The sequence below is a fragment of the Leuresthes tenuis genome, unplaced genomic scaffold (assembly GCF_036924035.1).
Source record: "Leuresthes tenuis unplaced genomic scaffold, fLeuTen1.0.hap1 SCAF_5, whole genome shotgun sequence".
Taxonomy (NCBI): domain Eukaryota; kingdom Metazoa; phylum Chordata; class Actinopteri; order Atheriniformes; family Atherinopsidae; genus Leuresthes; species Leuresthes tenuis.
Window position 1 is genome coordinate 34,642,169 of NW_027325359.1, and position 20,651 is coordinate 34,662,819.

General features: G+C 42.2%; 1 protein-coding gene across 1 annotated transcript; it reads right to left on the reverse strand.

The window, feature by feature from the left end:
* Nucleotides 1-593: 593 nt before the first annotated feature.
* LOC140306709 (aminopeptidase N-like) lies at nucleotides 594-19,607 on the reverse strand. Its single transcript, XM_072385303.1, has 21 exons — nucleotides 19,289-19,607; nucleotides 17,482-17,785; nucleotides 15,508-15,650; nucleotides 15,280-15,416; nucleotides 14,149-14,275; nucleotides 10,961-11,115; nucleotides 10,158-10,271; nucleotides 9,933-10,076; nucleotides 9,697-9,762; nucleotides 8,189-8,254; nucleotides 7,709-7,881; nucleotides 7,518-7,594; nucleotides 6,221-6,354; nucleotides 6,085-6,140; nucleotides 5,071-5,218; nucleotides 4,897-4,988; nucleotides 3,772-3,879; nucleotides 3,497-3,664; nucleotides 3,270-3,410; nucleotides 1,981-2,062; nucleotides 594-1,245 (listed from the first exon to the last, which is right to left on the reverse strand). The coding sequence occupies exons 1-21, from the start codon at nucleotides 19,587-19,589 to the stop codon at nucleotides 1,090-1,092; spliced, it is 2,892 nt and encodes a 963-aa protein (XP_072241404.1). The 5' UTR covers nucleotides 19,590-19,607; the 3' UTR covers nucleotides 594-1,089.
* Nucleotides 19,608-20,651: the final 1,044 nt, after the last annotated feature.

The window sequence follows — 20,651 nt, forward strand, 5'->3', positions numbered from 1 at the left end:
TGCATCCTCTAAGCCCCGTTCACTCCGTTATATGGATCTCCAATTATCTAAATATCTTCCGAAGGACGCCGACTTTCACCAAACTGTTCTCAGTGAGGAGATGAACGTATTTCATGCCAGAAATAAGGTTTAGGTTTAAAAATACTGGAGTTCCCCTTTAAGGTGTCTACAAGAACTAAATAACTCAATCTTATTGTAATTTAGCCATTAATCCGATCCGATAGCATTCATGTAACCGCACTGAATGTTATGTTACTTTTTGCTACTGGATGCTTGAATTTCCTTCGGGATCAATAAAGAATCTATCTATCTATGCAGTGCTAAAACTACTTGTGATTCCCGGGTCTTATCTTTCTGAAGGCAGCTAACCAGCTCAACACATGCAGTAGATATGACAAAATGTTAAGAACTGTATTGCACTCTATTGCAATCGATTGTTTGGTATAAAATGTTTTGTTTCTGAACTGCATTTTACCTGATGCATCCATGTTGGATTCATATTGGTTAATCTTATAAGGAAGACTTTGAAGTAAAGCTGGATTAAGACACAACTGCACATCTTATAGCAGAAATAATGGAGACACAACAGCAACTCATAAGAAATACTTTTAATGTCTTTTACAAAGTGGAGTCAAGTTGATGCTTTTGAAAAGAGTGTCTAAATATATCCAGTTTCAGCAGGTTTTCAACTAGTTTTACTTAAACAGTACCGAAGCCTTTAAGCTGAAAATATGAGCGTGATATGTGTGGAAAGACGACATTTTTACTCTGATGGATTCAAAGGCAGCAAAAAGCAGAATAACTGTTGGTTCAGGCTGACGTGATGTTCAGAGAAGACAGCTGTCATAACCAGAACAAAACTAATCAATACAGTCCAGTTTTTATCAAAAATCGGTTTGTTTTTAAACACAAACATGTAGGAAGTATTAGAAAAAAATATTTTTTAAGAATTCACTGACTTACATTTTATCAACATTTGAATATACAAAAAAATTACCATAAACATGTAATTCTTCAAACTCCAAAACTTCTCCAAAGAATATGTGTTTCAGTGAAAAAAGGACATTTTAAAATACATTAGGTTGAATTTTAGAGTTTAGCCTCAGCTTTGAACCAATCCAGAACCGTCTGCTTGTTCTCTGCGATCCATTTCATGTTGCCTAAGGTTCTCTCGATGGACTGATCCACTGCCAGCGTCCCGGAGCCAAAACCAACGTCAGAGTTATCGGCCTTGAACTGCCTCAGCTGAGACGACACAAAGTACAAATAGGTCAGAAAAGGTCGGAGGTCATAACTGCTTCTCAGATTCAGCACACGCCAAAATCAAGTTGCTTTTCAAGCCTTGTCGACAGCTGTCTTATGGAGCATAAATGTTCTGATTTAACTGCTGATTTAAGATCTTTTGAAAGAAAATCAGTAAAATGTCGTTCAGTCAGACCCTGATTCTGGCTTCAGTGGCCAAGAACTGGTGTTCATATCTGAGTTTCATTTGTTCTCAGAGTCCAGAAATCATCAGTTAGCATCTGTTCCTTATTACTGCTGACACACTGGTTTCCAGCCACAAGCTACATGTGTGCTTTGTAGCCACAGGGCAAAGAATCTAAGGGAACATTAGATTTATCTGTAGTTTTAAGTTTGACTTCTGAATCATGGTCTGCTGGTTGGACGGGAAAACATTAGAGTCATCTGCAAAAAATCGGAAGCAGAGGTCCTCATACAGAGCCTTGTGGTGCTCCATAAGAACAGAAAATGTTTATGAATCACTGAAGAAAGACAAATCTTTCTTTATTATTATCTGACTGACGAAGAGCAGTTTAGTTTTGGGTTCAGTTCAAACTACTTTGAATTAGATGCAAATAAAAGGGGAAAAAATGCTGAACTCTTAAAGCTTGAGTTTAAACTGATCCTAAAGTCAGCATAAAATAGTTACCAGAGGCTAGTCCCCAACCTGGAAAAGTAATTTAAAGAAAGATATCTAACCTGCTGAAGCTCGAAATCAGTGGAAAAACGCTTCGTGACGCCGTTGATGAGGTTTGAGAAGGAAAATGAGCCGCCACCGTACCTGTGAGAAGAAACCAAGTTGCATTTAGTCATCACATGCTTCACTTCTCTATCACGCAAACATTGTATTTGTTCACGGCTCATGGGTCTCATTCACTGGAAGAAACAACCCTAATTACAAAAAGAAGTTGTGATGCTGCGTAAAATGTTAAAAATCTGTTGAAAATTGAGACATTTTACTATTTCATGAAAGATATCAGCTTGTCTTCAATCTGAGGGCAGCAGCACATCTCTAAAAAGTAGGTGTCCCACTGTGTAGCATCCCCATTTCCCAGTGAAAATATGCACGAGTTAAGGAACACTATGACATTAACTCTCAGACAAAACTACTTTATCTCAGCCTGTTCGACGCTGGCTATGAGTTTGAGTGCAGTTAAATTGAATTCTGACATCGTAACGTCACACAGAAACATTCTTATCATTATATAAACCCCTGTCAAACGTTAATGGCTGAGCTGGAGGATCCCATCCTGCCACAAGTCTCACCAACATCACTTTGTCACATTCATTTCAAAGTTTCACTTATGATAAATGGTGGTTGCATTAGATAAATTACGGATTTACGAGGACCGAATATCACCTGAAGGCAGAGTCTTTGTCACTCTGAGCAGCCTGATCAATAAACCTGTCACTGATGATAAGAGTTTACTGCCTCAGTTTACAGAGCTGCGGCAGCTGCACTTACAGCCTCTGACTCAGAGCTTTATTTCAGCTCCTTTAAAGATTTAAATCACCAGTTTTAAAGACTTGTTAGAAAAATTATATAGTTATACTGTGAGAAAAGCTGCAAGAATAAGAGTTTCTGTGATGGGGGGAGGCCTCCTCCTGTCTTTTGGTTTTCAAAATATTATGTAGCAAGCAAAAGTGTTTTGACTGTCTGAACTCGTGTTTCCATAACATTAAATGGCTAGTAATGTCTTTTCCCATAACATTGAATGTTCCTTTTCCCATAACATTAAATGGCTAGTAACGTCTTTTCCCATAACATTGAATGTTCCTTTTCCCATAACATTGTGTGGCCAGCAAGCATAAACAATATAAATAGGAAGAGCACCATTTAGTTATCCAGACAACTCTGAGCAGCTTCCTGACAGGTTGTGCAGACTTGTCTCTTTCTTGCAAGACATAAATGTTTTGTGTGAATCGTATCCAGCGACTCTGAGCCTAATTTTGAGAGAATTTTTCTGACAAGACTGAATTGTACTCACTCTGCGAAGATGAACGACCATCGAGCTCTGACAAAGTCCCACGCCAGAGACTGACCAACCACGTTGTTGGCAATGTAGACGATGGTGGAGGTGGCATCCTGCTTCCGGATCAAGTTTGGATCCAGAGTGAACTCCAGGAACCTGAGCAGGTGGAAGCAGGTGGAAGCAGGGTGAGTACTGTGCTGGTCAGCCGGTTACAGCCGTGCAGTGAGTATTAAAAGGCAGACCTGTTCAGCAGCCAGGGTTGTTTGGTGCAGGCCAGCGCAGCACGGATTTTCTCAGCTTCACTCGCAATGGTGGCGTTCCTAAACTGCGACCAGGCGAACTCCCACTCCGCTGCGCCTCCTGCTGCGATGGCGTTGCAGTACACAGTGGAGCGCAGGTTGGGTCTGATGCTGGATGGAGAAGATCAGAACCCCAGAGATGATGTACGGTTCGTCTAAATGTGCTTTCAGACTGGTTTAAAGGGGATTCATTACCATCAGATGCTGTGCACACTCACTTGTTGGTGCCGGTGGTCATCCACTCTCCAAACCATGTCTTGACCAGAGTCTGACATTCCTCCAGGCCTGTCGTGCACGCCAGGCTGATGGCATTCACCTGGTTATACCTGCAGGAAGCAGAGGGAGAAACAGAAGAAGGAAACAAGCTGCGTTCAGACAACATTCTGTCATTTTTTTCTTACAATTTCTGACCCAAATGCTCTGAAACGGGAACGTTAGATAGCTGAATGATCCAGTAAATCCTGGATTCTGTGGCTCTAAAGTGTAGTGCAGCTATATTTAGCTTTAAACATCAGTCAAATAAACACATTTTCTTATAAGACATATGCGTCAGACCAATAAAGGTAGTTTGCCTTCAGATCCAGCAGAGGGCACTCTACTATCAATTGATCTCTCAGTAAAATAAGATAATGTTGCTACAAAAATGGAGGAAACCTGTGAGCAAAGCTGTCCTAAAAGGTCAATCATACTATTTCCTGTAGCATTATCATTATTTAGTGAAAGTATTTTGGTTTTACATCATAAATGGTGACATAAGAGACAAAGAAAATACTTTTATTACACTTCAAACCAGGCAGTTGTGTTAGGGCCTGTTTATACTTGCGCTGAGATATCCATCTGCATCTTAACCCCTGCAGACGAGTTCAAAGCCAACAAGACTAAGATCCTAAACTAAACTAAAGGATAAGACTTCTGCTTTAATTACAGACAGACTGTGAAAGTCACAGCTCGCTGCATTTCAGAGTCCTGGGAACCTGAGGCTTGTGTCCTGTGTAGCGAGGAGCTGAGAGGAAACCACACAGCTGTCCAAGTTGTGGGAAGCATCAACAACAGACGGGTGAATTTAACACCTCCTGTGAAGCGGATGTTGCTATTTCCAGGCCAGATAGGCCCTGGGCCTCCTCCCAGTTGGACTGGAGGCTTCCTAACCAGATGAACCACCACAGCTGACTCCTCTCTACTCCGAGCTCCTCCTCTTATCTCCAAGCTGAGCCCAGCCACACTTCAGTCTCTTGTATTCACACCCTCATTCTTTGGGTCACTCCCCAGATCTGTGAGCATTGGTAAGGGTTTAAACAAAGATGGAACGATGCCATCCTCCAGCTCTTTGGTTTTTTACTCACTGGTCCATGTGTCCCTCAGGCAAGTTTGTCCAGTTGTTTGTCAGGTTCTTGAAGTACTGGAACAGAGGGGTGACCTGCTTCCTCATGTAATCCTAAAGAACAAACACAGTTTAAAGGAGCCGGATGGTGACAGGGACCGGTTGGTTGTGCAGATTCATGGTGGCGGGGCCGTACCTGCATGGGTCCGTACACTTCGCTGCGGTCGAACATGAGGTAGAAGAAGTTCAGGTTGTCTATGGCCGACTCCCACGGCATGAACTCCCGCTCGTTGTTGAGGTACTTGGTGGTTTTTAGGGCCATCACTGTTGGGATGATCCTCGCTCTTTGGGAAAAAAGGGATGTGAGAAGGAATCATTTCATTTCAGAGTTTCTACAATGGATAGAAAACGGAAATATTCAGAAACATGAGAAAAAAATAAAGGAATTTCACTCATTTTTCATCCAATTTCAAAAATATTCGTTGATTTATTCATTTAGCTTGGTAGGTATCTGTTTATTTCTATCCTTCTGTTAATTCTTACAGCTTTCCAGGCAACAACAACAAAGATCTATGGGGGAAAAAATCATAGGAAAAATGATTTCTCCTTTTTTGATTGTGATGTAATTACCAAGAGAAAAGGTAGAAATTCATTTGAATTTGTAATATCGTTATTAAGAATGCTTTTGGGAACAATAATCATGATAGTGTGAGAGCCTTAGTTAGGAGGGTGATGAAGAGGAGGGAAATGGAGGAATCGGCTGCTGAGGATGCTGTTTCATGAGAAGTTTTAGGGTAAACATCACTTATTACATGATGCAAGAACAGACAACAGCACATGAAGAGGAGAAAACAAGAGTTTCAGGATAGATGAAGGAAGAAAACAAGAATAAACGGTGGTGTGGGTTCAGAGTGACGCCGACTCTGATGTTTTCTCCTCAACGGGTCATTTAGTTTACAGGTAAAGATGCAGTTTGTTGTTAATTAGTTGGTGGACATCATCTGAAATTGCTGTAATCCCCAACTTGACCACTAGATGTCAGTAACCTTTGCAAACTGTAACTTTATCCCCTAAATATTTTATAATTTTAATTAATTCTGCAGAAATTAAGACCTTGAGTTGGGAAGCAAACCTCTGATGTCCCTGAATGCAACACGTCAGCATCTCTGAAGCTTTCTTCCATCTCCTCTGCCCCACCAGAAGGACTTACCTGGCCAGATTGAAGGCGTCATCCACCAGCTGAGCTCTGTTGATCACTGGGATGGCCTTAAACAGAAACAGCAACATGTCAGATGAAGAATTTCTGGTTGGAGTCACATCAGCGGGCATCAGTGGACGGGTCCTACCGAGTGGTTGCTGCTCAGAGCTGTGAGCAGTTTGTCCCAGTTGGCCTGGTCGTAGTTGACTCGGTAGTAACCAACAACGTTGAGGTTGGCCAGAACCCAGTCGGCCCCCTGAGCCCTCATCTCATTAATTGTAGCTACGGAAGAAACTCAGAGTTGGTCATTTACGTCGTGCACAAGACCAGAAAATAAGCATTCATTCCTGTTCAGCAGCGTCTGCTAAATGTTTTTATCTTTTAGGGTTGATTTTCTGCAACCAGAACAGTAACAAATCTGGAAAAATGTGCGGAGACAACAGTTCTCAGCAGCTTTAAAGTGAATCTCTGGTCTGAGCTCCTTTATTCTCCAACACAGCCTGAACCCTCTGAGACAAGCTTTCTGTCATTTCTTTAAGGAGTCTTCAGGAATAGTTCTCCAGGCTTCTTGAAGGACATCCCAAAGCTCTTCTTTGGATGTGGGCTGCCTTTTGTTCCGTTCTCTGTCAGATGATCCCACACTGCTTCAATAATGTTGAGGTCCGGGCTCTGGGGAGGATTCATCCCTCCATAAGACCTGTTGCCACTGATTTTCAGTCCACTTCTTGTGTCATTTGGCACAGCTCAGCCTTTTCTCCCTGTTTCCCTTCCTTAAGAACGGCTTCTTGACAGCCACCCTTCCATGGAGACCATTTCTGATGAGGCTTGGGCCAACAGTAGATGGATCAGCTGAAGGTCCAGATGCATCTCTCAGGTCCTGTCAGGTCACAGCTGGATTTTTTCCTCTTTCTTAAGGACATCACTTTCAGATCCTGTTCATCTGCTGGAGATAGTTTTTTAGGCCTGACACTTCTTCTTTTGTCCTCCACTTGTCCAGTTTCCTCAAATGTTTTAAGGACACACTGCACACCATGCTGAGATATGCCAAGTTTTCAGCTAATAGCTCTTTGGGAATCACCTTGTTGCTGCAGAAATCCTATTTTCTGTCTGTCAAACTGTGTTTTCTTTGCTGTTTTTCATAGATGCAGCTAAAGAAATGGGAACAAATGATGTGTCTTTGTGACAGGCTGCTGGTAACAAAGTGCCTAAAGATCCAGTTTAAAATGGCTTCTTTGCTAAGTTGTCTGTTCTGTGTCGACACAACACTGGTTCATCCCTTGAGTTAGGAGACTTTTTTCTGCCTGAATGCTTCATAGATTATCTCCAATAATGTTTGATTGCTGATTATTCAAAGCCCAAATATGGGCTATAATTCCTTTAAGATGACTGAATTAACCTGTTTCATGTCTTAAGAAGTTTCTTCTTCTCGGGTCTGTATTGTTTACCTGATTTTTGCTGCAGCCACCTGGCGTCCTGGATCGTTCCCGTCTTCATCCACTTGATTGGAACAATCCACTCATAGCTGCAGCAGAAACATCTGGGTCATTACCTTGCATCTATTTACACTTCAACTGCTTTCTATGAACTGGAAAACAGAGCCTGTATCAGCTGACAATGTTAAAAAGGAGTTAAATACTTGAAGGGGGACGGAGCAGTGACTTCAGAGTCTGGATCCAGGAGGAAGTGCTGCTGGGAAACAACACCGGTGGAAGTGTCGATGGTGACCACAGGGAAACCCATCTGCAGCACCCAAGTGTTCATGATGATAGTGACGCTGTCGGGAAGCTCGGTGCCGCTGGCCGTGACCGCCTGTGGAAGAACAAAAACAATATAACTAAATACTCATTACCTCCTCACATGAAGCGCAGAAATGTGACGTTTTGTGGTTCAAATGGAACAAAAACAGGATGTGAAACAGCAGCTGGAGAGCCTGAGCTACACATGGATTTACTTTAACTGGTCAAACTGTGTTAAACTTAATAAGGAAAAGAGAGAGAAAGGAACGGATTTGGGCTGTAGTTGTGTTCAGACTGTCCAAACAGGTCCGACTGTAGCTGTAAGCGGATTGGACTCGGGCTTCTTTTAAAACGTGGAGAGTGTGCAGAGGACAACGTGCCATTTCCAGATGGTTCCACAGGTCGGTGTAGACGGTGTTTCCGAAAGCGAACTCTTTCAGGTAGGTCTGCAGGATGGACAGAAGACGTTTAATATGTTGCATTAAATGACACACATCTGCATTTTCTGTTAAACAGCTGTCAGATGAACTCGTTTGGAGCCTGAAGTAAGAGGTCAGATCTTTATCTGATCAGGTCTGTTGCTTTTCCAGTTTATTTCTGCTTCGTGAACAGAAGGTTAAGAGTTCAGCCTGTTATCTAAGACTCAGTATGAAAGAATGATGAATAACGATCTGTTCTGTTTAAAAACCCACAGATAAACTCAGCTGTGGTTGATAAATGACTCATTATATTCATATAATATCATTTTATTTCAGCTGACCTGTGTATCTACGAGGATTTTAATTATTTCCCTCTTTACATATTTTCCTGGTCAGTGGCTTTGTGGTTGTTTTTTTAAACAGTTATTCCCATGAAAGTAAGAGTTTTTATTCAGTAAATAATGACACAGTGTTCATCTGAGGCTGGATTCTAAGATTCTTGCAGTTTATGTCTGATTAATCAGGCTTTAAGAGGTTTTGTTGGGAAAGTTTTGCTCCTAAACGTTCATTTCTGGGATGATTTCAGGCATGAGTTTCCAACTCATTGAATTATCAGCTTCTGTTGAATTTGAATTTGAGTGGATTTATGCAAAGAATGATGTTTACCTGCAGACATCTGAGATCTGAGGCACTTTGCTGACTGTGATGAAAAAAAAAAGATGATCTGTTGAAGCTAACACGTCGGGTTGTTGTTCACCCACCAGTTAGAGGGAAATGAGCTTGGTGACAGTTCTGATATTAAAGTTTGAACTGAGGTAACCTCAGATGGGCCGATGAGGTTTGTTATGAACAACTTATCGGCACAAAAATGGCATTACTTTCATTTAACATTGTTTTATCAACACTGGGGGTAATTTAGGGGTTCTTTAAGGGGAAGATGAAACTGAAACTTCCAAATTAATGAGGACGTCTCTTCAAATTTCACCAGAGGTGGTTTGAGGCACAGCTCAGAGCTCTTATTATCAGTTTTCTTCCTCAGAGGGCGCCTGGTCTCTTTTTTAAGCTGCTCACTCTGTTTCATTCTTATTTTGGATGTTTGTAATTGCTAGAAATGGACTTCTGAACAGAATATGACCACAGGCGTCTGCCGGGGGTGTTTAACCCAGTCGGATACCTGTATATTCTGAATTCTGCCAGTAAGAAGTGACTTTTTACAAAATGTGAAACATCTGCAGTTCAGTGACACTCAACATGATGTAAACTTTCTGTTTGAAGTCATTACAAATGTTAATTTCTCTTAATGCTCCGTAATGATAAGTTAACTAAGTTATAAACACAATTAAGAGCAGCAAAAGGTTGAAACAGTCGGGATAATGTGCCATCCTGAAGGCTTTTGTAAGGAAGGAGGGATGGTGTCTGTGGGCTCAGCTTCACATGAGAAAACACTGCATTTTGTGGTCAGTCCTCACCTGGAGGCCCTTCTGGAAGACGGTCTCTGTCAGGAAGTCTGACAGCATCCTGAGGACAGAAGCTCCCTGAGGATGAGGAGAAAACACATTCAGTAAATCAATAAGCTGTTGTTCAGAAAGCTGTGAATCAGCTGTTGTTCAGAAAGCTGTAAGCTAGACCCAAACAGCTACAGATGGTTCTAATCAAAGTGTTTCAAAGGAAGAATTTTAAAATGGAGAATCAGTTTCTCCCTTACTTTGCTGTAGGAGATGGCGTCAAACAGCTCACTGATCTGCGCCGGTCTCTGGATGTCTTCTTCTTTAGAGGACAGAGGATGAGAGGAGGCCAGGGCGTCCACGGCGAACACTCTGTGGACGTCATTGAGCACGATGAGGTCTTTCTGCCGCGACACAAAGAGACGGAGGGTTCAGAGCTCCCTCAATCACCTGCACTGATGACTGAGGCTTGAGAAGATCCTTACCACGTTCCATTCGGGTTCAGCCTTGTCCGCTCCCAGGTACTCCACATATGAAGCAAAGCCTTCGTTCAGCCACAGGTCGTTCCACCACCGCAGAGTCACCAGATTACCAAACCACTGAAGGGGCAGCAGAGAAAACGTGTGAAACATGGACTGAAAACAACTTAATAACATGAGAAACAAACAGTGACAGCTTTAAAACCAGGCTGCAGGCCTCCAGAACAGCAAATTCAACATCCTACAAGCTAAACTTTGGTGTTTTCTGATCTAAAAGTGAAGTCAAATCCATTAAAATAAAGTTTTAAGCTCATAATAACCAAAAAGGATCTAATGAGGTGTCAAATAGCCAAGAATAACTAACTGATGAGCACCCAGTCAGACATTATTTCACTTATTTTTTCCACTCAGTGCTTCTTCATGAGCTGCATCTTGGTGTCTCTGACACCTGAGCATTAGACTGGGGAACATTTAATGCCATATTTTAAGGTTCTCATGTAATGGAGATGCTACTCCAGTAAATAAGGATTCATATGGTTAATGAATAAACTGCCAGCACATTTATAAATACCCTGTGACCTTGGGCAGGTGTGCAAAAACAGATCAACTAAGGTCAACTAACTATTTAAGGAAAAATAGTGGAATAAACTGACAAATTCTCCAGGGACAGCAGTTACTGAGCTGAAGCTTAACTTCTCAAAGGCTTCACAGTACAAAGAGATTTTATTAATGGCGCCAATGCAAACCCGTAGAGAAAACTTCAAAATGTGTTAAACTCTGCGATCCAGGCTGCTGAGCTCAGAACTCACCATGTGAGCCAGCTCGTGAGCGATGATGGTTGCAATCCTCTCCTTGTTGGAGTTGGAGGAGAACGCCTCGTCGTAGAGCAGCGCCGTCTCTCTGTACGTAATCAGACCCCAGTTCTCCATGGCTCCAGCATTAAAGTCCGGCAGAGCGATCTGATCTGCAGCAGGACAGAGGATCATTTCAGTTTTTAGTTACCTGCAGAGCATCCCAACCATGTACCAGGAGTTAGTGGCAGACTGAGTCCCAAAAAGAGCCCCCGCATGACCAGCTGGATGTACAGCGAGACCCACCGGAGGGGCATCATAATCAGCTCCACACCAGGTTATTCTGGCTCCTGAAGCTAATGGTGATAGCGATGTTTCCGCATCGCATTACACTGACATTAAAATAGGTGCTCTGGGGCGAAAAACACCCTGAATGTTCCCAAATTACTGACATACCAAAGCTGCTACTGCCATCTGCTGGCAAAGACAAACCTCTGCTTTTATAGAGCTGCTCACACTGACTGATGATCAGTTAATCAGAGCATTGATCAGCAGCTCCTGGCTGCTACTTACCCTCTTAGTTCCTGTGGGAGCAGTAGGGGTTCACTTAGTTTTTAACTCACTGCATCTGTGTTTTGTCTCAGTTTTCCTTCAATAAATAATGACAGAAACAATATGTTTATTCTGTTACTTTGTGATGTAGAAGAAGTAATGAAGTAAATTCATTTTATTTGGTTAAGACAGACTAAAGGGGACATGACTTGTATAAAAATTCAACTTAAAAATGACAAAGATGCTCGGTTTGCCAACAGTGATGGAGTTCTATTTGTTTATCTATGAAACTTAAACTTAGACAGGAAAATGATGGCTGAAAAGACTAAACAATGATGGGAAATTTGTTGCCATCGTTGGGGGTGTCATAAAAAAGCTCTGACCAATGAAAGCAGCTCCATCTTTGCCAGCTTCGTGGGCATCACCAAAGCCGTCAGTTTTTTGTTCAATAAACAAAGACATGTGATGTCGCGTGTTGTTGCTCATCTGAGGTTGTTTTTACCTCATTTTATGATCTGCTACGAGCCGGATGACCTTTTATGTCCTGATATATAAAACTTCAGCACCGAAAGAGGCTCTGCTTCCTTTTCACATGACAGTAGTGGGACCTAAGTGCAACACCAGCTTCCTTTATGGGCTCTGTTGCAGTTGTTTTTCGTGGTTTAGCCACATTTAGGCCCTTTGCACATCTGTACTTTGATAACCTCAGGTTTATGGTTAATGTGTGGACTGGAAAACAAGCTTTCTTTGCTTGTCAGATTGTGGAACAGCCTCCTTGGTACAATCTCCCCTTAAAAGTCACAGCCAAGATAACACAAGGCTGACGAAACAGGCCCCTAAACCGGGGTCGAAGGTTTCGGGCCGACGTGGTGGGACAGTTTTTGTATGTCTAAGACATATTTGTTGGATTTAACTGAGCTGTTTGCCTGCAAAGCAAACTGTTTTGAGATCAGATATCCGCAGTGTAACACCACCTGTATCTTTATGGGCAGTGGAAGCGTTTCTGAAAAGTTAAAGTGGCTGCAGAGCTCCTGCCCATCTTGGACAGGACGCTCCTGGAAAATAGATTTCACACCTCAAGAGTCTTTATTTCCTGGTTAAATGAAGCTTGAATAAAACTGAATAAATTCCATGAGAGAAAATCTGTTTAGAAACCATCCTTTAGATAGAAATACAGTAGAAATACTGCTTATATATCAATGTAAGCAGTGTTTCACTGTTGGTTCAGCTTCACACGGAGCTGATTCTAGTGGTTCCAAAACAGGTCATCCAATGAGACGTTGGCATTATCAGAGGAGCAAATAAAAAATGTATTATTATTTTAATGCATCGATAAGTTCTGATGCTCTAATCTGTGTAATGTTTATCTAAATGAAATCATCAGACGTGTTTTAAGGTGGAATGTGAAGCCAAAGTGGTTGTAAACACCAGTTTAATCAAATTTTAATTGTTATATGTTAACGTTTAATCTGAAAATGAAGCAGTAACTGCATCTGTTAAAATGTGTTAAGTTATATAACAGAGAATTACTTAAAGAACCGGTCCTGTAAAAGACTGTAAAAGTGCAAAACAATCAGATAATCTCAGTTTATCTGATCGTGACTGATGCAGTCTGAGATCTTCTCAGCTCGGCCTGACATCCATAAACCATAAAAACACAAAGGTGATGAGGCTTTTATTGTGTTTGGAAAGGCTGACACGGCTGCTTTACTGGGGGCCGCAGCCAATGTCTAAACTATAAAGGTAAATCATTTCAGAGGTTACACGTGCACCAGACATGCACAGCAAACATTTAACACAACTCAGCACAAACAGAAGGGCAGAAAAACCATAAAGTTGAGGCGAATTCCACCATTTTCTCGCATTCTCTCACCTGCAGCCCCTCAGGTGACCTGCAGGCCTCATTCAGGCCCGATATCTGCCTGGATGGTGGTTATTTTCTCCCTTTCTGTCATGTTGTGCCCTGTTCTAGTCACGCTGTCTCATTCTGGTTGTTTAGTGCATCTCTTTACAGTCATTTAGTGTCCTTGTATTGTCGATATATTTCTAATTTTGGTTACATTTGGTCTATTTGTGGCCATTCTGTGTCTCATTTCCACAAATTCTCTGTGAAGTTGATTTGGTTTCAGACAGGAAACATAAAGAATCACTTCATCCAGAAGCTTCAGGGCTTCAGGGTCTCTGCGTAACGGCTTTAGTAAACCTCAACTGAACTGATATTACTATAAATTATTATGAAATAATGTTATATTAAGTTAAGAAGAACTGACTAAAACATCATGACTTTGAATTGTCCTAAAAAGTCTTAAAACCTGGCTGAACGAGAAAGTTCTGGATGGTTATAAATTCAACTAAAAAGATGAGCAGAATTAGAAATGTAAAGGCTGTGAACAGCAGTCTTTAACAGTGCTTTCAGCAGCTGGTAACCGTAATGTGCAGCTCAAGGCCCCATCCTAACTCCGGTTGTTGGCTCCAATCCTCTATGCCCATAAGATGGGGTAAGATGCCCATTTTCTTTATGGACCTTAAGGAACGGGTCACCTGGACGCTCATCCATTGGACCATTAACCACCTTAACCCTTGAAGAACGTCCAGAGGGGAGGAACTGAGATTGGGCCCAAAGCCTGTAAGCAAAATGTTGACTTCTGACTCACCAGACTTGGGCAGTGGGTAGCTAGAGTTGTAGTAGTCCTCAAAGAATTCAAGGATGGGTCCAGTTTTGTTGAGGGCATAGGCTCCTTGGCCAGCAGCAATAGCAGGCCGGCGGGCAAAGATGCGGATCTGAACACACGAGATACACAAGATAGTGATATATTTGTTTCTGATCATGGCCTCAGGCCTTGATTCAGATCAAATGTGGGAAGTTTGAGCAGGACAGGACAATGTGTGAGTCAAAGCAACTTCCTCTTTATGGTAAAATGCACCTCAACAGCACCTTAAAGGCTTAACATCAGCAAAGATTTACCAAACACAGATCTGATAAATCCTCTGCAAAGAGTTAAATACAAATAAAAGTGTGCCAAAGTTCCAGGGTGAGTTCAAAATGTCTGACTTCCTGTTGTGTAGGATGTGGGAGACCTTTGTGGAACTCTTGGGATTTTGTACAGCAGTGAAATTCAGAGAAATGTGGCGAAGGAGCTCAAAGTATTCAGTTGAATTGGATCGATGTCTTTCTGCCATCGCAGACATGACATTTAGGCCTGACTGCACTATGTTTCATGGTGAAATTCTCCATGGAGGGGCCGGTTTCTCAGGATGTTATGGACCCAAATGGACCGACAGCAACGGGCCGTGCGTTTCCATCGCAAATATGCAGATGCAACACAAAGCAGGCTGCCCAGAGTGCTATCCGTGGAGAAAAAGGGAGCCCATGTATAGATGGATTATTATATGCCTGCTGCTTGAAAAAAAGGTCGCTTTGGTCGCTTCAGACGCTGCCTGCCAGGCGACTACAGGCGATTTAGTCACTTTTGGTGTAAGCGCCCAGCTAGGAGTGTGCCTAACTGGGACTGGGATAGTATAGTCATATATATATATATAATCCCCTGCATAAAAGGTACTACCTCCAGTAGGGGTTCTTAGGCAAGACCCCCTTACCCTACCTGCCTATGCTGAATGCATAAATATAAAAACATAACTGAGCTGAAACAAACTGCTTTTAAGCTGTTGGCATGATCATTTTGGGTCCATTACATCCATGATGTTCAGCAGTAACCCGACTGAGGAAGTAAACTGCCTGAAAATACAAACTGGATTCACCATAACCTTTGTGAGGGATCGATTACCATAATTCCATCATTGGTGTTACTGATGAAGCCGAAGTCGCTGACGATGAACGCCAGCAGGTAGGTCGACATCTTCTCGGTTCGCTCAAAAACTGTTTTCTGCACCAGAACGCCGCCAACGGTGACATTGGTGGTTTCTACAGACCAAAAAACAACGTCGTCATACTAAAATGAAACATCCTGCTACTATAAAATGTGCTGTCAGGTGCTGGCTGCTGCCAAACTGACCGATATCCCTGCCATTGGAAAGAGCCACAGTTCCCTGGTCATGGATCAGAGTGATGTAGAAAAAAGCCTTCATCGCCGGCTCATCGAAGCAGGGGAAGGCCTTCCTGGCATCTGTTGGCTGCATCTGAGTGGTAGCAACAACCCTAACAGGAAACAGACCAAGAAGGCTTTATTTTCAGGACAACAATCCAAAATGTTCAACCTTTTACCGATGAGCCAAATTTGAATCAATACAAAAGGTTTGATAGACTTGGGGTTTATTTAGATGAGCAAACAGACTGTTACAGCAATGTTACTGCCATCAAAAGTGGAAAATCCACTTTCTGAAGGCAACAGAAGCGTGTTACTTAGACATTTTTAGCTGCTTTTAACCTGCAGCTGTGCAGGTGTGTGTGCATCGGCCGCCTCAGGAATAACCAGGTCACTCCTCTAAGTGGAATACAGCCTCATCAACACACTCTTGCTTGTCCTATTTCAAGTCAAAATGTCTCTGTAATATCAGTATTGCGCAAATTGATATGGAAATAATCAGTTTTCAATATTTTGTGTAGCACGAGTTTACTTTTAAGGGACTTGACTTGAAACACCACCCTTTAGACCCCTTTAGACCCCTTTAGACCCCTTCAGACCCCTTTAGACCCCTTTAGACCCATTTAGACCCCTTTAGACCCCTTTAGACCCCTTTAGACACATTTAGACCCCTTTAGACCTATTTAGACCCATTTAGACCCCTTCAGACCCCTTTAGACCCCTTTAGACCCATTTAGAGCCCTTTAGACCTATTTAGATCCCTTCAGATCCCTTCAGACCCATTTAGACCCCTTTAGACCCATTTAGACCCCTCTAGACCCATTTAGACCCCTTCAGAACCCTTTAGACCCCTTCAGACCCCTTTAGACCCATTTAGACCCCTTCAGACCCCTTTAGAGCCCTTCAGACCCCTTTAGACCCATTTAGACCCATTTAGACACCTTCAGACCCCTTCAGACCCATTTAGACCCATTTAGACCCCTTTAGACCTTTAGACCCCTTTAGACCCATTTAGAGCCCTTTAGACCCATTTAGACCCATTTAGACCCCTTTAGACCCCTTTAGACCCCTTTAGACCCCACTAGATGTTGGCTCCATTTAAAAAGCATCAGCTTCTGTCATGAATTACTAAGTCTAAACGTTTTTCTTGAGTCATCACAGCCTCTTCGGCTACATTTCCTCCTTCTGGTCAGTTTGCAGACGCCCTTTTTGTTAATAATTCTATAATTTGACCAAAATTAGAGCCAAAAATGCTTTGTCCAATCAGATTTCAGGTATCACTTGACAGCTTTTTTATATTGTCTATGACTATAATTGCTTCTGGCCCCTAAAACATTAAGATGAAATCAACTGAATGTAAACTTAAAGCTTCAAAATGACAGTTCACAAACCAGTGGGTGACATCATGATGTTTATGCCCACTTCTTCTACACAGTCTGTGCAACAAAACAGATATTTAAAGGAGCAAAACTAGATTAGGCTGGGTTTATTAATAGTTTAACAGGCTTCTTCTTTACAGCAACAGCAGCTGAGGCTCATGGGTATTGTAGGATTTAGACAAAAATCACAACTTCTCAGAGGTTAGGCTGAAATGACTGAAGCAAGCGATGACTATTAACCTGCGAGGATCCTGCTCAACTGCACAACATTTACAAGCATTTATTACGAGTTTATATATGTTTGAAGCCTTATGAAAATACCCTCCATCCATCCCAACTTCCCTCTGCTGACTTTGAAATAGCTCATTATCAATAGAAAACTATACAAGTGTTGGAAATGGGGATTTAGGGCAGATGTTTCCTGTACTGGGATGGACTGGAATGGCAAAACACCGCCCTCTAGTGGTGATAGTTATAGTTAATTTCTGTGCACAGTGCTCCTTGAAATTAGAAAATAAACATTTTATAATGAAGGAACTCATCGATAAACACTAGATGCACATACTTTTTGATTCCGTTCTCAATGTACTCGCTCCGGTAGAAGCCTCCCAGGTCGTCAGCCAACTCTCCGGTGAAGTCAGTGTGCAGCTGGTACCGGTGGTCCTTCATCAGGTTCCCATTCAGCTGCAGAACCAGGTACTGAGTGACCGGGTTGAGCCAGGAAGCGGTGATGGGGGGCGCAGCGCCTCCACTGACGGATGTGAGTCTTGCCAAATGCCCATTCTCTTGATTGGTGTAGTTCAGCTTGTTGGAGTGGATAAGAATCAGGTTGGTGTCCTCCACACACTGAAACTCTACAGTTGACATACCTGCAACACCATGAAATGACACACACTGGGATCAGCTGACCTGTTTGTATGGATCTGCTGATCTCAGGACCAGCTGCACATGTGAAAAGTTTGACCAAACGCAGAATTTTACTTTAAAAGAGTCTGCATCACAGGTTAGAGCTGCACAATTATTAATATTTAACAGAGAGACAGAAACATCATTCAGACTCATTGATTCTGGTTCAGTTTCAGGAAGTCAGTTAAAGCTGAACACACCCGTCTGGTGTTGACTCTAGAATAATATCAACTGTATTATTTATAGAATTATTACTGTTTTATAGGATTATTACTGAGACCCATATTCAGTTTGGGTAAATAAGCCAAAACAACCAGTTATTCAGGTTTCTGTTGTTGAATTTTCATCAGTAAAACAGAAAATGGACACAAGGAAAAGTCTCTCAGACTCAAAGGCCTAAGAGTTGAAGAGCTGTAACGCCCTTTTTAGATATGAGAGAAGTAACATTAATGTATTCGTCCATCTGTTAGAACAAAGACATTAAGTCCTTCAGACTTCAGTTCCTCACAGATCATTTGAACAGGCCTGTAATCACAGATATTTGCTATTAACGAATGATTCTACAGTACTTACAGTGCGATATATACAACTAAAATCCTCATAAAGTCTGATTTATCGCTGTAAAAATGCATGTGTGCCGACTGGTTGTGTAAAACATGGAAAAAGCAGCTGAAAATCTCATTTTTCCACATGTTGAAGCTCATCGAACAGTCATTTGGACGTTGTGATGGTTTCGTTTATCATTAAAACAGCTGGATTAGAGAAACAGAAATATAATTTATCTGTGTTTTTACTTTGTTTTCCACTGTTTTGATGCGTTTCTCTGCATCAATGACACAACAGAGGAGAATTACTGCTGTAATGCTCCTCAACTGAAGGTTTGAACACATTTAGGTGACCCTCTCTGGCATGAATTTTATGCTTTAAGATGCAATGGAGCCAAATGTTGAGTACAGTCACTTGGAGGAGGGATTTTTTTGTCAGATTTGCTGCTCAATGTGGAGGCTTATTCAATAATAGTGGCCAAAAATGAACAAAAAAGACCAAAAGTCATACTTTGTCTTACAATCATCAACTAAAAACTTGAGATTCGTGCCATTTTGAGGCATTTCGACATGTTTTAGGCTGCTGTGCCTCTGATTCTGTACTGAGAAAACAGGTTAATTTTCTGGTAATAACCTCTCTGGATAGCAAATTATCATTGTTGGTTATGTCTGCCATGTTTGAGCTTTGCCCCCCACATCTAAACCTAAACTGGCATCTGTTTACAGACGGCCTTGTGATAAAAGTGTGAACAGCTGCTCAGGATGGTTTCATCCTAATTGTTGGCATTAAGATCTCCTTCTGTCCTCGGAGAGAAACTCCTGCTGGTTTTAGCTCTTTAAAGAAAGATTCAGACCCTGCAGGTGAGTCGATGGGAAAACATCTGGCCCCAGAGAGGGATGCTTAAACCCAAAAAGTCTTACCAGTAAAGATGTAAAGTCCAGCTGTTGGATGTGGTGTCAGGCGGGGGTGCAGGGTCACATTATAGTGGTCCGGCACCAGACTCTTGGGCAGCCGATACTGGTCCCAGGGCTCGTTAGACGGGGCAGGTGTGGTGACGCTGGGCTCGGGGGTTGTTGCCCCCCCTCCATTATTATCATTAATGTTTTTGGCTCTTTCCTGAGAGTAAACGACAGACAGAGCGATGATGGTGGAGAGCGCCGCCGCGCCCACGAAGATCCCCACGATGGCGATAGTTTTACTGACGAAGAAACCTTTCCCCATGATGTCCGGCTGCTGTGACACTGCATGCACGGCTGCACACTGAACTTGTATTTGTAGGCGTGTAGCATCTCGCCTCCCAGTCACAGGTAACTCATTAACCTGAACCGGTGAAGTTAAAACCGACTGTCGCTGCCAGAAAGGAAAAAAAAACAAGTATCTGACTCTGATCTGGTTGAATTTCTTTTTCCCTTTTACTCGATCCTCAGACGAATATTAAAGGAAAAGCACAACTATTTTAACTTCTCTGTTGAGTTGTTTCTATCTGAAGCATTAACTCGATTCCTCTAAATAAAACTTTATAATCTTCTGTCAGAACTTTATGAATTATATAAGTACATAAGTTCTGTTCAAACGTGTTGAAAGTGCTTAACTCTGAGCTATGAAGCATTCAGGCAGAAAAAAGGCTCCTAACTCAAGGGATGAACCAGTGTTGTGTCGACACAGAACAGACAAGTTAGATCTTTAGGCTCTTTGTTACCAGCAGCCTGTCACAAAGACACATCATTTGTTCCCATTTCTTTAGCTGCATCTATGAAAAACAGCAAAGAAAACACAGTTTGACAGACAGAAAATAGGATTTCTGCAGCAACAAGGTGATTCCCAAAGAGCTATTAGCTGAAAACTTGGCATATCTCAGCATGGTGTGCAGTGTGTCCTTAAAACATTTGAGGAAACTGGACAAGTGGAGGACAAAAGAAGAAGTGTCAGGCCTAAAAAACTATCTCCAGCAGATGAACAGGATCTGAAAGTGATGTCCTTAAGAAAGAGGAAAAAATCCAGCTGTGACCTGACAGGACCTGAGAGATGCATCTGGACCTTCAGCTGATCCATCTACTGTTGGCCCAAGCCTCATCAGAAATGGTCTCCATGGAAGGGTGGCTGTCAAGAAGCCGTTCTTAAGGAAGGGAAACAGGGAGAAAAGGCTGAGCTGTGCCAAATGACACAAGAAGTGGACTGAAAATCAGTGGCAACAGGTCTTATGGAGGGATGAATCCTCCCCAGAGCCCGGACCTCAACATTATTGAAGCAGTGTGGGATCATCTGACAGAGAACGGAACAAAA